This window comes from Rhincodon typus, chromosome 15 (assembly GCF_021869965.1).
Source record: "Rhincodon typus isolate 14 chromosome 15, sRhiTyp1.1, whole genome shotgun sequence".
In the NCBI taxonomy this organism is placed as follows: Eukaryota; Metazoa; Chordata; class Chondrichthyes; order Orectolobiformes; family Rhincodontidae; genus Rhincodon; species Rhincodon typus.
Window position 1 is genome coordinate 46,260,488 of NC_063346.1, and position 13,695 is coordinate 46,274,182.

Below are 13,695 nucleotides of genomic sequence, written 5' to 3' on the forward strand. Positions count from 1 at the left end.
CTAGATAGGCCGGAACTTCTTTCACTGGAGTGTAGGAAATTTAGAAAGTCATGAGGGTTATAGATAAGGTGAATAGCAAAAGGTCTTTTCCCTAGGGTAGGGGATTTCAAAACTAGTGGCATATTTTTAAGGTGAGAGGGGTAAGATTTAAAAGGGACCTGAGGGGCAACATTTTCATGCAGAGAGTGGTACATTCATGGGATGAACTGCCAGAAGAAGTGGTAGATAAAGGTACAGTTACAACATTTGGATAGGTACGTGAATAGGAAAGATTTAGAGGGGTCTGGGCCAAATGCAGGCAAGTGGGATTAGTTTCAGTTTGGGAAACTTAGTTGGCATGGACGAGCTGGACAGAAGGATCCGTTTCCATGTTTTATGACTCTATATGATATAAAAGCAAAAGGATACATCTCCTGCAATAACCATGACAATTAGTCCTATTTAAAGGTAAGTTAAAGATGGTTGCCACATAACTGCTGTTGACCTTCAGCCACTGTTGCGAAATATGTTCAGCAAAACAGCAGCAATGTTATTAAGCATTTTAAAAACTTCATGGAAGGCCTCCATTGACCTCTAGCGGTCTGCAGACGCCAGTCTGAGAATCACTGATCAAAATGAACACAGCAGTACTGTGGTGAGCAAAATTTACCTTCTTGGCAATATTGTGTCTCAGATGAGACATTAACAGAAGCCCTGGCTGCCAGCTCAGCTACAGCAGCATATTTAATGAGTGAGGGCTTTTAATATTCCTTCCTAAACCAAAGCAGACATTAGAAGAGATAAAAATCTGGTTATTTTTCCTTTGCTGTAAGTGAAGCCTTTGTGTTTACAAATTGTTTGCTACGTTTGCCAGCAAAGCAGTGACTGTACTTGAAAAGTAATCCAATCTTTAGAAAGAATGGTGATGTTCTAATATACATAAAGTCCATTTTTCCTTCAATACCATCTGAAGATACCAATTTATATCAACACAGCTACCATCCATCACCTTAAATAAAAATGTCGAGTCTAGATAATGAATTCTGGCAGGCTATTCAAAATTAAAGGCTACAGAGCCAAGCCAATGACTGCCATCACTTGTTATATGCAATCACCCTCCAGCAAGGGCTACCCAGAGCAAATCAGGAACAGAACCTCATCTTTCCCCTAAACATAGGGGCATAAACATAATGTAGACTTCCCACTGCTACACAATTGAGAGCAGTCATATCTATACAGAAGGGGAAAGCGGGAACTTCCTGGTCTCTATGATCTAACACCAAACAAATGATGTTTTATTCATAAAGCCACCATGGGAAAAACAGCAATATTCAGCTTATTTAAATAATCATACAGCATTTATACAATTTTCTTTCCCTTCCAAATAATCTTCCATTAACCTTATTATTTGATTGAAAAGCATCAATAAATTTAAATATTTAAAACCTGACAACATTAAAATAATTTACAGACATTAATTTTTCAAAATAGTAACTCAAAAGGGCAAGCTTCCTTACATTGTACCCAGGTCACAGGAAGAATATGGTATGGGTTTAAATACCATCACCATCATAATCAGGTATCTCATCCGCCATATAGCCCTCATTTCCTGAAAATGTGAACTTTTGTCCTTAGTGGTTACATTTTAATGAGGAAAATTGTTAGAACTTCAGTTTATGCTCAGCACTTTTGACATAATTTAGAACCTTGCATTAAACACTCAAAAAACAGAAATCAAAGTTCTGTTTCCTTGGAGGATAACAGGAAAATGTGAAAAGGAAACAGAACAGTATTTGTAATCAAAGTGCTGCAAAGAAATTAGTGCATCTTCACAAAGATAATATCTAAAGTACCATTAACATCTGTTCTGCAGACTAAAGAGAATAAAAGCTGTGATATTGAACTAAATGTGTCCACGTTTTCAGTCCAAGAAAATTGCTCTGATAAGCACTTCAATAAAACACTTACTAATTTCAACACAATTTTGCATATTCAACAATATTACCACATACGGTATGAGTGAAATGCCTTACCATGATCCATTGATTCTTCACCCGTAGCAAGATCTTCAATGCGTTTCCCTGCTGTATACGCTATTTGGTGGTCATTATCTGATAAATTCTTTTCTTTGAAGAGATTGAGAGAGCTGGCTCTTCCTGCATTGGCCACCTTTATGGATTTTTCTTCAACTCTCACTGATAATTCAGTTTCTTTTTCCAGTTCAAGCCCTGATTTCAAACCAAATGCACTTTTCATCTCTTCAGTCTCAACTGCAACAGCCTTCATCCCATTACTTTTTGCTGGCCAGGGTGAAGTGTACAGTTCAGTAGCAGCAAATTCATCGTGCAGTGTGTGTGCACTTGATTTTTCTTTCTCTGCACTGTCACTTGATGTGTCCTGCGCTCCTGAGACCGGTTTCCCTAGATTATGAAAAGAAATTTTTGTCATTATTTCATTGTTTAGAATGCATTCTACTAACAAAATACATTAAGGAAAGATGACATGAACTTCACTTTTTTGGTCAAAATTATTCAACTAAATTAAAGCTGTGTTGATTTTGATTATCAGAAATTGTTATCATTAACAGAGGCTAAAATGTTATTATCCAGATACATGGCACAGTAATCCAATGATAAATTGTTAAGGCGCACAAACAGTTCTAAATACAAATAGTCTTGAATCAGTTTCACATTAGAGCAGCTCTGCAATGCAAGTCTGGATAGATGTATTGTAAGAGGAGACCTAATGAACTGCAGTGATATTATTGAAGAAACATTTGGGATCACAGTTTCAACCTGTGTCCTAATATTACGATGATACAGATATCCAATCCCAATGAAATATTTCTCAACTAAAAGATTGCTCTCAGCTTCTTTTCCTTGCACTGCTGAGGCAGTTTTTCAGTTTCTTTTTAAATCTTCTGGTGTGAACCTTTCTCAATACTCATTCCCTACATTTTTTCAGTTTTCAACACTAATGGCCTAAACATCTTCAGTTCTTTGTTGGTGGGAGAAAGTTGTTCTCCTTTCTGAACTAAGGTCAAAAGCTAAACCAGTATTTTCTGGTCTGTTGTTAATTCAGCATTGTAAACATTCTATACATCAACACCACTAGAGTCGTGACAGACATTTGAATTAAGTTACATGCCTTCTTAGAAATATTGAATTTAAGTTACTCTTCTCTGACTTTCTGACCCTTAAAACAAAAATTACTTACACAGAGCTGGCCAACGTCTATCTGCCTCTATTTTAAAACCCAAATCCTGAATAATATATTTAATTAAACATTTTCCTTTATATGGTAAAAAGGTGTATATCCTGAAATTTTAGAATGGAAACAAAAATCATAAAATACACACAGACCCCATTAGTATCTGAAAAGACAGCGCAACATTTCAGGCAATAATTACCAACACAGTTCTGTTAAAGTTCTGAAAAGATCTCTCAGCTGAAACATCAACATGAGCAATTAAAGAGATCAGAGACAGCATAAAACTAGAGGAAAGAGTTTACTAGAATGCAAAAATCAACACAGATCCTGCTGAATGGCAAAGATACAAAGACCAGCAAAATGCTACAAAGCAGCTTATAAGAACTACTAAAAGGGATCATGAAAGGAAACTTTCCAGGGGCATCAATATCAACGAGAAAATTTTTTTACAGTTTCATAACAAGAAAGCAGATGGTCAGAAACAATGTCGGCCCACTAAAGATTGAAAGTGGGGATATTGTCAATGACAGCGGGGAAATGACAGACATATTGAATGCTTCAACATTTACAGTAGAAAAGGAGGATAGCTTCCTGGAAGTCTTGAGGAAATTGAGTGGATCAGGACCAGGGACTGAATAAAATTAACAGAGTAAGTACAACATCTGTAATAAAGGAGATTAATGGAATTTAGGAGTGACAAATCCCTGGGACCTGACAGTTTCCACCCAAGCATGCTCGATGAAGTAGGGCAGCACATTGTAGACGCCTTAACTATGATATTTCAAAGTTCCCTAGACACAAGAGTCATCCCTCTGCATTAGAAAACTGCATGTCACTACAATTTTTAAGAAGGGCAAAAGAGGAAAAACCAGACAATTACAGACCAGTTAGTCTAACATCAGATATAGAGAAGTTATTGGAGTCTATAATCAAGGATGCGTAACTGAACACCTTGAAAATTTTCAGTTAATCAGGCACAGCCAACAAGGATTCATGACAGGTAGGTCACGCCCGACAAACCTCTCCGAATATTTTGAAGAAGTTGTGGACAAGGGAATGTCTATGGGTGTTGTTTATATGGGCTTCCAGAAAGCATACGATTATGAATAAGAGACTTCAACTAAGGCTGAAGTCCATGGAATTGAGGGCAAATTATTGATATGGTTGGGAAATTGATTGAATGGCTGGTGACAGAGAGTAGGGATAATAGTAGGTACTCACATTGGCCGGATGTGACCAGTGGTGTCCCAAAGGTTCTGTGTTAGGGGCTCAATTATTCACATTATTTATTCACAATTTGGACAATGGCATAGAAAGTCCAAATTTGCTGATGACACAAAGTTAGGTTGCATTGTGGACAGTGCAAATGATAACATAAAATTATGAAGGGATATTGATAGATTAAGTAAATGGGTAAAACTGTGGCAGATGGAGGTCAATATAAGCAAGTGTGAGGTTATCCATTTTGGACTGAAAAAAGATATTTCAGCTATTTTCTAGATGGTATGAAGTTAAATACAGTGGATATTTGATGAGACTCGAGGGTTCCGGTGCATAGATCTTTAAAATGTCACACGCAGGTGAAGAAAGTAAATCAAAAAGCTAACAGAATGCCAGCCTTTATAGCTAGAGGACTAGAGTACAAGGATACAGAAGTTATGCTACAGTTATACAAAATTTTGGTTAGACCCCACAGAGTACTGTGAGCACACTTGGAAAGATATATTGGCCTTGGAGGGAGTAGAATGTAGGTTTAAAATAATGATAACTGGACTTCAGAGATTATGAGGGCAAATCGTACAAATTAGGCCTGTATTCTCCCGAATTTAGAAGTTTAAGGAGTGATCTGATTGAAGTCTTCAAGCTATCAAAAGGAAAAGACAGAAAAGATAAAGATAAACTATTTCCACCGGTTGGGGGTTCTAAAACTAGGGGCATAGTCTTAGAATTAGAGCTAGATCATTCAGTAGATATGTTAGGAAGCACTTCTACATACAAAGAGTGGTAGAGATTTGGACCTCTCTTACACAAACTTCAATGGGTGCTGGATCAGTTTTTAATTTTAAATCAGAGATAGATAGATTTTTGTGAAGCAAAAGTATTAAGGGATATGGGCCAAAGGTCCACAGATCAGCCATGATCTCATTGAATGGTAGAACAGACTCAAGGGCCTGAATGGCCTGTTCCTATGTTTTTCAGGAGCTAATGGGGTGAATATATATCTATGAATTTTGTTTTACATATTCTGTGTTTTGAGATTTTGATTCAGGACATAAACACTTACTTGTAATTACTTGAATACCCCTGACACCTATGAACATGTCATTATATAAACAATTTCCAGCATTCAATTATGAAACTGTGTTCATCTCACACAATTTAGCAGAAAATAAGGCCATCATTTTTGCAAAAGCATCTGAAATTGAAAGCAACTTTCTACATTGTTATTAGACATTGTAAGGGAAGGAAACCCATAAACAGCTTTTCCCCAATTTTGAGTTAGAAATGCCATGATCCCAGCTGATGATAATCCTGATACAAGATTGCAAAATCATACTGTTGATCTGCAATTGATGATCAGTCATAATCTGGCCAAATGCCAGAACAGGCTCGAGAAGTCAAACAGGCCACTCCTGCATCTATTTCCTGTGGCCCTGGGTTTCTAAAAGGAGCACAAGGTTAGAGAAGAGGAAAGGTTCCTATCCCAGGATCAGGTAGCATACTCAGAGGGAAAAGAAAATAACACGTCCAGACGACGAATGGATAAGCGTGCATGATAACCAAGGTCAAGCATATGATAATGTGGGCAGCAGGTTTGGTGAACTGATTCTGTAAGAAAAATGACAGTGATTGGTTGGCTTTCATTTTAGAGTCACTGAGTTTTTACAGTACAGGAAAAGGGCCTTCAAGCTCATCATATTGGCACTAGACATCCTAATCCCATTTTCCAGCACTTGGCCCATAGCCTTGTATGTTATGGTGTTTCAAACGTTTATCTGAGTGGTGTTGTTGACTTGCTCACCGAGCTGGTAAGTTTGTTCGCAAATGTTTCGTCACCATACTAGATAACATCATCAGTGCGCCTCCGATGAAGCGTCAGTGTTCCGTCCCGCTTGCTACTTATGCGTCTCATGGGGTGGGTGGCATCACTTCCGGATTTGTTTCTTATGGGGTCGGTATATGGGGTCCAACTCTACCTTTTTGTTAATAGAGTTCCAGTTTGAGTGCCAGGCCACCAGGTATTCTCATGTATGTCTTTGTTTGGCTTGTCCTAGGATGCTATGTTGTCCCAGTCAAACTGGTGTCCCTACTTGTCCACGTGTATTGAAATGAGTGACAGTTGGTCATGTCTCTTGGTAACTAGTTGGTGTTTGTGAATCCTGATGGCTCATTTCCTTCTGGTTTGCCCTATCTAATGTTTTTAGCCGTCTTTGCACGGTATCTTGTAAGTAACATTGGTTCTGTTAGTTGTGGTTGTCAGTTCCTTTGTTCTTGTCAGTAGCTGTCATAGTCTCACTGTCGGTTTGTGGGCTACCATGATTCCTAAGGGTTGGAGTAATCTGGTGGTCATTTCAGATATGCCCTTGTGTAGATTATTAATTTACACAACAAATAGCAAGGGACCCAGCACCAAACTCTGTCGACATTACTGAACACAGATTTCCAGTCACAAAAAGACTCTTCAACCATCACCCTCTCCTTCTTACCACTAAGCTATTTTCGGATCCAATTTGCCAAATTGCCTGGATCCCATGGATTCTTAGCTTCTTATCCAGTATGCCTTATGAGACCTTGAAGACCACGTAGACAGCATCAATTACACTACTCTCATCTACACATCTAATCACCTCTTAGAAAAATTCAGTCATATAGGTTAGACATAATCTCCCCCAACAAAGCCATGATGACTATCCTCAAATAATGCTCAGCTCTCCAAATAGAAATTAGTTCTGTCCCTCAAAATGTTTTCCAATACTTTCTGTTGGCCTGTGGTTTCCGAGTTTAAAACTACAACCCTTATTGAATAATGGGACTACATTAGCCATCCTCCAGTCATCTGGTACCCCTCCTGTGGCCACATAGGTTTTGAAAATTAATGTCTTACTCCCTGCAATCTCCTCCCTTGAAATCCACAGCAGCCTGGAATACACTGGGGCCTGGGAATTTATCAACTTTCAGTCTGCTAAAACCGCTAATAACTCCTCATCTTGATGCTAATTATTTAATTATATCACAGTCCACTCCCCAATTTTGGACCCCTACATCACCTGATCTACAGTCAACACAGATGCAAAGTACTTATGTCAGTTGGCCTCATACACAGCTTGCCACTTACCTAATTGGCCATATTCTTTCACTATTGAACTCACAATTGAAACTCAACTAATGACAGTCATCTCAGCTCTATTTATAAAAGGCCCTGTTGCACGATCAGTAACCTCTGCATGATCAGGAGGGAGAACCCAGCTGGAGTGAGACACAGCCCAAGTGAGTATATAGTTCAGGGAATTTCAAGGCAACATGGGAATTCAGTACAGAAGGAAACAGGGTGCCTTTTGCTTGCTTTTGCTCGGCTCAATTTTAAGTTTTTTTTTTAAAACAGGATAACTGAAGCCTAGAATCAGGGACCCAGCACAAGAGTGACATCCCAGGCAAACCTTAAGTTCGTTGGTTGGTGACAGCTACTAATTAGAATATCTGTGAGGGATTACTTTCAGATTGAAGATAAAGAGAGGAAATATTTGCAGGCTGCAAATTAAAAGAGCGACATCTCAGGTAAACAGTGAGTTCATCAGTTGGTGATAGCTACTAATTAGAATATCTATGAGGGGTTACTTTCAGATAGAAGGTAAATAGAGAAAATATTTGCAGGCTACAAACTAAAAGATCAGTATGAAATTTTTAAAAATCAAATTAAGTAGTAATTAAAATAGAGATGCCAGGCCAGTTGATGTGCAATTGCATGATGTGGGAGCTGGTGGACCCCACTGTGGTTCATAGTGACCACATCTATAGAAAGTGTTGGTTGCTTGAGGAACTTGGGCTGAGAGTTGATAAGCTTGAGTCTGAGCTCTGAACACTGTGCCACATGAGGGAGAGGGAAGAGTTACCTGGATGCTGTGTTTCAGAAAGCAGTCACACTCCTTTAGATTATCTACTACAAATTTGGTCAGTGGTCTGAGATAGGAGTGTGAGACTATGACTAAGGCATTGAGAGGGATCAAGGAGGTGGTACTGAGGGGGCCTCATCTCCTGAGCTTGTGTAACAGGGTTGAGACCCTTGCTCTGTGTGGATGAGAGTGGGGGGCTGTAGGGAAGATGAGCAAACTGACCATTGCACTGTAGTAAGGAGCCATTCAAGAGTGGGGTGAAAACAGAAATGTAGTTGCAATCAGGGACAGTACAGTCAGGGGACTAGAGACTGTTCTCTATGGCCAAGATTTAGAATCCTGAAGGCTGTGTTGCCTGCCTGGTGCTCAGGTTCAGAATATCACCTCTAGGCTTAACAGGAAATTGGAGTGGGAGGGGAAGATCCAGTTGTCATAGACCACTTAGGTACCAACGATACAAGTAGAAAGAGGAAAGACATTCTGCTGAGGGAATATGAGCAGCTAGGGGTTAAACTAAAAAGCAGAACCAAAAAGGTAATAACAAAAACAGAAGTTGCTGGAAGAGCTCAGTGGGTCTGGCAGCATCTGTGAAGAAAAATCAGAGTTAATGTTTCGGGTCCAGAAAGAGGAAGTATGGAAAGGCTCAGGAATCTAACTCTAGCCACAGCAGATAAGGGAACAAATATGACAGGGGGCCAAATATGAGAAGGGGCACTCAATGCAGGACTGAGAATGTTGTACTTACATGTAAGCAGAATACAAAACAAGGTAAATGAGACTGTACTGCAAATTGAAATTTGCAGGTATTTTGTTTCATCACAGATGTGGCTGCAAGGGATCAGGGCTGGGAACTAAATATACGTGCTATTGAAAGGACAGGCAGATGAGCAGAGGCATGGGGTTGCCTTGTTAGAAGGAAATGAAAATAAATCAATAGCAAGAAGTGATATAGAGTTAGAAGATGTAGATGTAATGTGGGTAGAGTTGAGCAACCGCAAAAGGAACAAACACCATGATTGGAGTTGTGTACAGGTCCCCTCGTAGTAGTCAGAATGTGGGGAAGAAAATAAATCAGGACACAGAAAAGGCATGTAAGAAAGGTGCTATTACAATAATCGTGAGGGATTTCAATGTGCAGGTGGACTGGGAAAATTAGGCTGGTAGCAGATAGAGAAAAGAAATTCGTGGACTATCTACGAGATAGCTTTTTGAAGCAGCTTGCGGTAGACCCCACAAGGGAATAGGCAATTCTGGATTTAGCGATGTGTAATAAGGCAGACTTGATTAGGGAGCTAAAGGTGAAGGAATCCCTAGGGGGCAGTGACCATTATACGTTAAGAATTCTCCTTGCAGTTTGAGAGGGAGAAGATTGAATCAGATGTAACAGTATTACAATTCAGTAAAGGTAACTACAAAGACATGTGGGAGGAGCTGGCCAGAGATGATTGGAAGGGAAGATAGTGCAGCAGCAACGGCAGGGGGAGTTTCTGGGGACTAATTCAGGAGGCACAACAAAAGGGGAGAATTCGGCTGCCACGGCTAATAAGGGAATTCAGGGACAGCATAAATGCAAAAGAAAAAAACATACGTTGTGGTGAAGATTAGTGGGAAACCAGACATTTGGGAAGCCTTTTAAAAACCAACAGAGGATAACTAAAAAAGTAATAAGGGGGGAGAAGATGAAATATGAGAGTAAGTGAGCTAGTAATATAAAAGAAGATTGTAAGAGTATTTTTTAGATATCTAAAATAAAAGAAAGAGAGGGGCCAGAGTGGACATAGGACTATTGGAAAATGAGACGACAGAAGTTGTAATGGGGAACAGAGAAATAGTGGAGGAAGTGAATGGGCAATCTGCATCAGTTTTCACAGTGGAAGACATCAGCAACATACCACATTCCTCAAGAACTTCAAGTGAGTCAGAGGGTGGACGCGAGTGTAGTGTCCATCACTAAGGAGAAGGTGCTGAGGAAGCTCAGAAGTCTAAAGGCAGATAAATCACCCAAGGTGGATGGACTAGACCCCAGAGTTCTGAAGGAAATAGCTGATGAGATGGTAGACATTGGTGGTGATCTTTCTGGAATCACTGGAGTCAGGGAGGGTCTCAAGAGGACTGGAAAGTGGCTAATATAATGTCCCTATTTAAGAAAAAAAAGAGAAGGCAGTAGACAGGAAATGATAGGCCAGTTAGCCTGACCTTGGTCATTGATAAGATTTTAGAGCCCATTATTAAGGATGAAATTGTGGAGTACTTGGAAGTGCATAGTAAAGTAGGTCAGAATTGGCACGGCTTCAGCAAGGAGAGGTCATGCCTGACAAATTTGTTAAAATTTTGAAGAGGCAATGAGTAAGGTAAACAAAGGAGAGCCAGTGGATATGATCTATTTGGATTTCTAGAAGGGCTTTGACAAGGTGCCGCACAGAAGGCTGCTAAGTAAGAGCCCATGGTGCTAGGGGCAAGGTACTGGCATGGATATAGGATTGGCTGACTGGCAGAGGCAGAGGCAAAGACTAGGGATAAAGGGGTCTTTTTCAGGATGGCAGTCGGGGACTAATGAAGTTCCACAAGGGCCAGTGTTGGGGCTACAACTATTCATGTTACACATTAATGATCTGGACAAAGGAACTCAGGGCATTGTTGTAAGCGGATGACAAAGATAGGTGGTATTGTGGAATCATGGAGACTGCAGAAGGACTTGGACATGCTAGATGAATGGGCAAAGATATGCCAAATGTAATACAATGTGCCAAAGTGTGAGGTTATACATTTTGGTGGGAAGAATAGAGGTGTAGACCATTTTCTAAACAGGGAGAGGCTTTGGAAATCTGAAGCACGAAAGGACTTGGGAGTGCTAGTTTTCTTAAGGTTAACATGCCGAGTCAGTTGGCAGTTCGGAACGCAAATGAGGCAGAGATGTATTGCTGAGTGTACAAGGCTCGCGTCAGACTGCATTTGGAATATTGTGAGCAGTTTTGGGGCCCGTATCTAAGGAAAGATGTGCTGACATTGGAGGGGGTGCAGAGGAGGTTTACAAGAATGATCCTGAGGATAAACCACTTGTTATGAGGAGCGGTGGAGGACTTTGGGTCTGTACTCAATGGAGTTTAGAAGGAGGAGGGGCGATTTGAAACTTACTGAATACGGACAGGCCTGAATAGAGTGTATGTGGAGATGTTTGCACTGGTAGGAGAGACCAGGTCCAAGGGGCATAGCCTCAGGATGAAGAGATCACCCTTTAGAACTGAGAGGAGGAGGAATTTCTCCTCAACAGAAGGCTGTGCAGGCCAAGTCATTGAGCGTTTTTAGGACAGAGACAGATAAGTTCTTGATTAGTAAAGGGATCAAGGGTCAAAGGAGAAGTCAGGAGAATGGGGTTGAGAAACACACCAGCCATGATCAAATAGTGGAGCAGACTCTAGTAGGCTGAATGGCCTAATTCTGCTCCTATTATCTTATGGTCTTTCCCAAGCTATTCTCTGTCCTTAATATACTTATAAAAAGCTATTTTTAAAATAGCTTGTTGACTACTAAACTTTTGTGAACTCTCAAGCCTGAGATTACTCAGTCCTCCCTTCAGACCGGCTGCCTGAGAAGCATGCTGTGATGATAGCACATCATAGTCACAAAAAGGCAGACAACACAATCAAAGCACACAGCAGGTACAATGCCGACTCAAGGGATTTTCTAACTCCATTATCCCAGTTGCACCTTGCTTTCGTTCCATGGAGGATTGAGCCAAATACTCATTCTATCACTCTGTGAAACATGCTTCTTCACTGCATTAAATATTTAAATAGTGACAATAGTTGGCACTTGATATTTCTTTGTACTTGCTCACATTAAATCATATTCAGTTATGTTTCAAACAAGTTGCAATGTTCTACGACACCCAGCATTTACTAAAGTACCATGTAATGCAAGTAGAAGATAGAAATTTCCACATTTGAATATACAGTTGAAGGATATACTGAGCAGAAATGATCCACTTTACCAAACAGAGATGGAAAAAACAAAACCAGGTGAGCCATTCCAACAAGAACAGCCAACACTGAAGAACGAGGTCACCCATGTACAAGTTTCAGACAAAGAAACTACACAGCCCGGATAAAACTTTGAAAGGGAGATACAGACATAGTGAAAGACTGACTGTACCTTTAGCTTGTTGCAAGTAGAAAAGTACTCCTTCTTCAAAGTCATCCTCACTGATGAGTTTGTCTCTTCTCGGTCTTCTGCTCAAAACTGGTTTTGACACAGACTCATCAGTGTCAAAATTAATTGATCTGCAACAGACAACACTATCAATATATTCTCCAGAGATAACATAAATGGCATTGAAGTTCTGCTACCTGCAAATAAACTTCCATTCAATTGGACAAGTCTAATCATCTTAACTCTTAGCCAAAATCGTGAATGCATCACCTGCAGGATTGTTTGCATACCAGCAAAATTGACCGTCTTAACTTAACAAGGTTGAGAGACTAACAATCTCTCAGAACAATAATGCAATAAAAGATTAATGTTCCAAACTATCAGGTCTATTTTTCACTAAAACAAAAAACAATCAATGCTCATCTAGAAGGCTGTACCAATCTGATTTATATATTGAAGAAAGAGCATAGAAAATTCATATAAGTGACATAAGAACTATGAGCAGGAGTAGGCCATCCAGCCCTTCAAACCCGCTCAGCCATTCAATAAGATCATGGCTGATATTTTCATGGCCTCAGCTCCACTTACCCACACTCTCACCATAACCCTTAATTTATTTACTGTTCAAAAAATTATCTTTCTTAGCTTTAAAAACATTCAATGAGGAAGCCTCAACTACTTCACTGGGCAGGGAATTCCACAGATTCAAAACCCTTTGGGTGAAGAAGTTCCTCCTCAGTTCAGTCCTCCCTGCTTCTATATTGTATATATGCCCTTCATAATTTTATACGTTTCTCTAAGACCCCATTATTCTTCTAAATTCCAATGAACATAACCTCAATCTACTCAGTCTCTCCTCATAAGTCAATCCTCTCAACTCCAGAATCAACAGAGTGAATCTTCTTTGCACGCCCTCCAGTGGCAGTACATCCTTTCTCAAGTAAGGTAACCAAAACTGCATGCAGTACTCCAGGTGTGGCTTCACCAGTACCCTATACAGCTGTAACATAACCTGGCCAAGCAGCATCATAGGAGCAGAGAGGCTGACGTTTCGGGCCTAGACCCTTCATCAGAAAAGGGGGAGGGGAAGGGGGTTTTGAAATAAATAGGGAGAGAGTGGGAGGCGGATAGAAGAGGGATAGAGGAGAGGATAGGTGGAGAGGAAACAAACAGGTCGAAGAGGCGGGGATGGAGCCAGGAAAGGTGAGTGTAGGTAGGGAGTTAGGAAGGGGATAGGTCAGTCCAG

The 13,695-nt window shown here is 40.2% G+C and overlaps 1 protein-coding gene across 4 annotated transcripts in view; it reads right to left on the minus strand.

The window, feature by feature from the left end:
- cenpt (centromere protein T) overlaps window positions 1–13,695 on the minus strand; it is a 71,997-nt gene that overhangs the window by 27,786 nt on the left and 30,516 nt on the right. For all 4 annotated transcript variants that reach the window (XM_048605903.1, XM_048605904.1, XM_048605900.1 and 1 more), the window contains exons 10-11: window positions 12,453–12,580; window positions 2,013–2,399 (exon numbers count right to left, since the gene is read on the minus strand). In XM_048605903.1, the coding sequence (XP_048461860.1) occupies window positions 2,013–2,399; window positions 12,453–12,580 (515 nt within the window). The remainder of the gene's footprint in view (window positions 1–2,012; window positions 2,400–12,452; window positions 12,581–13,695) is intronic.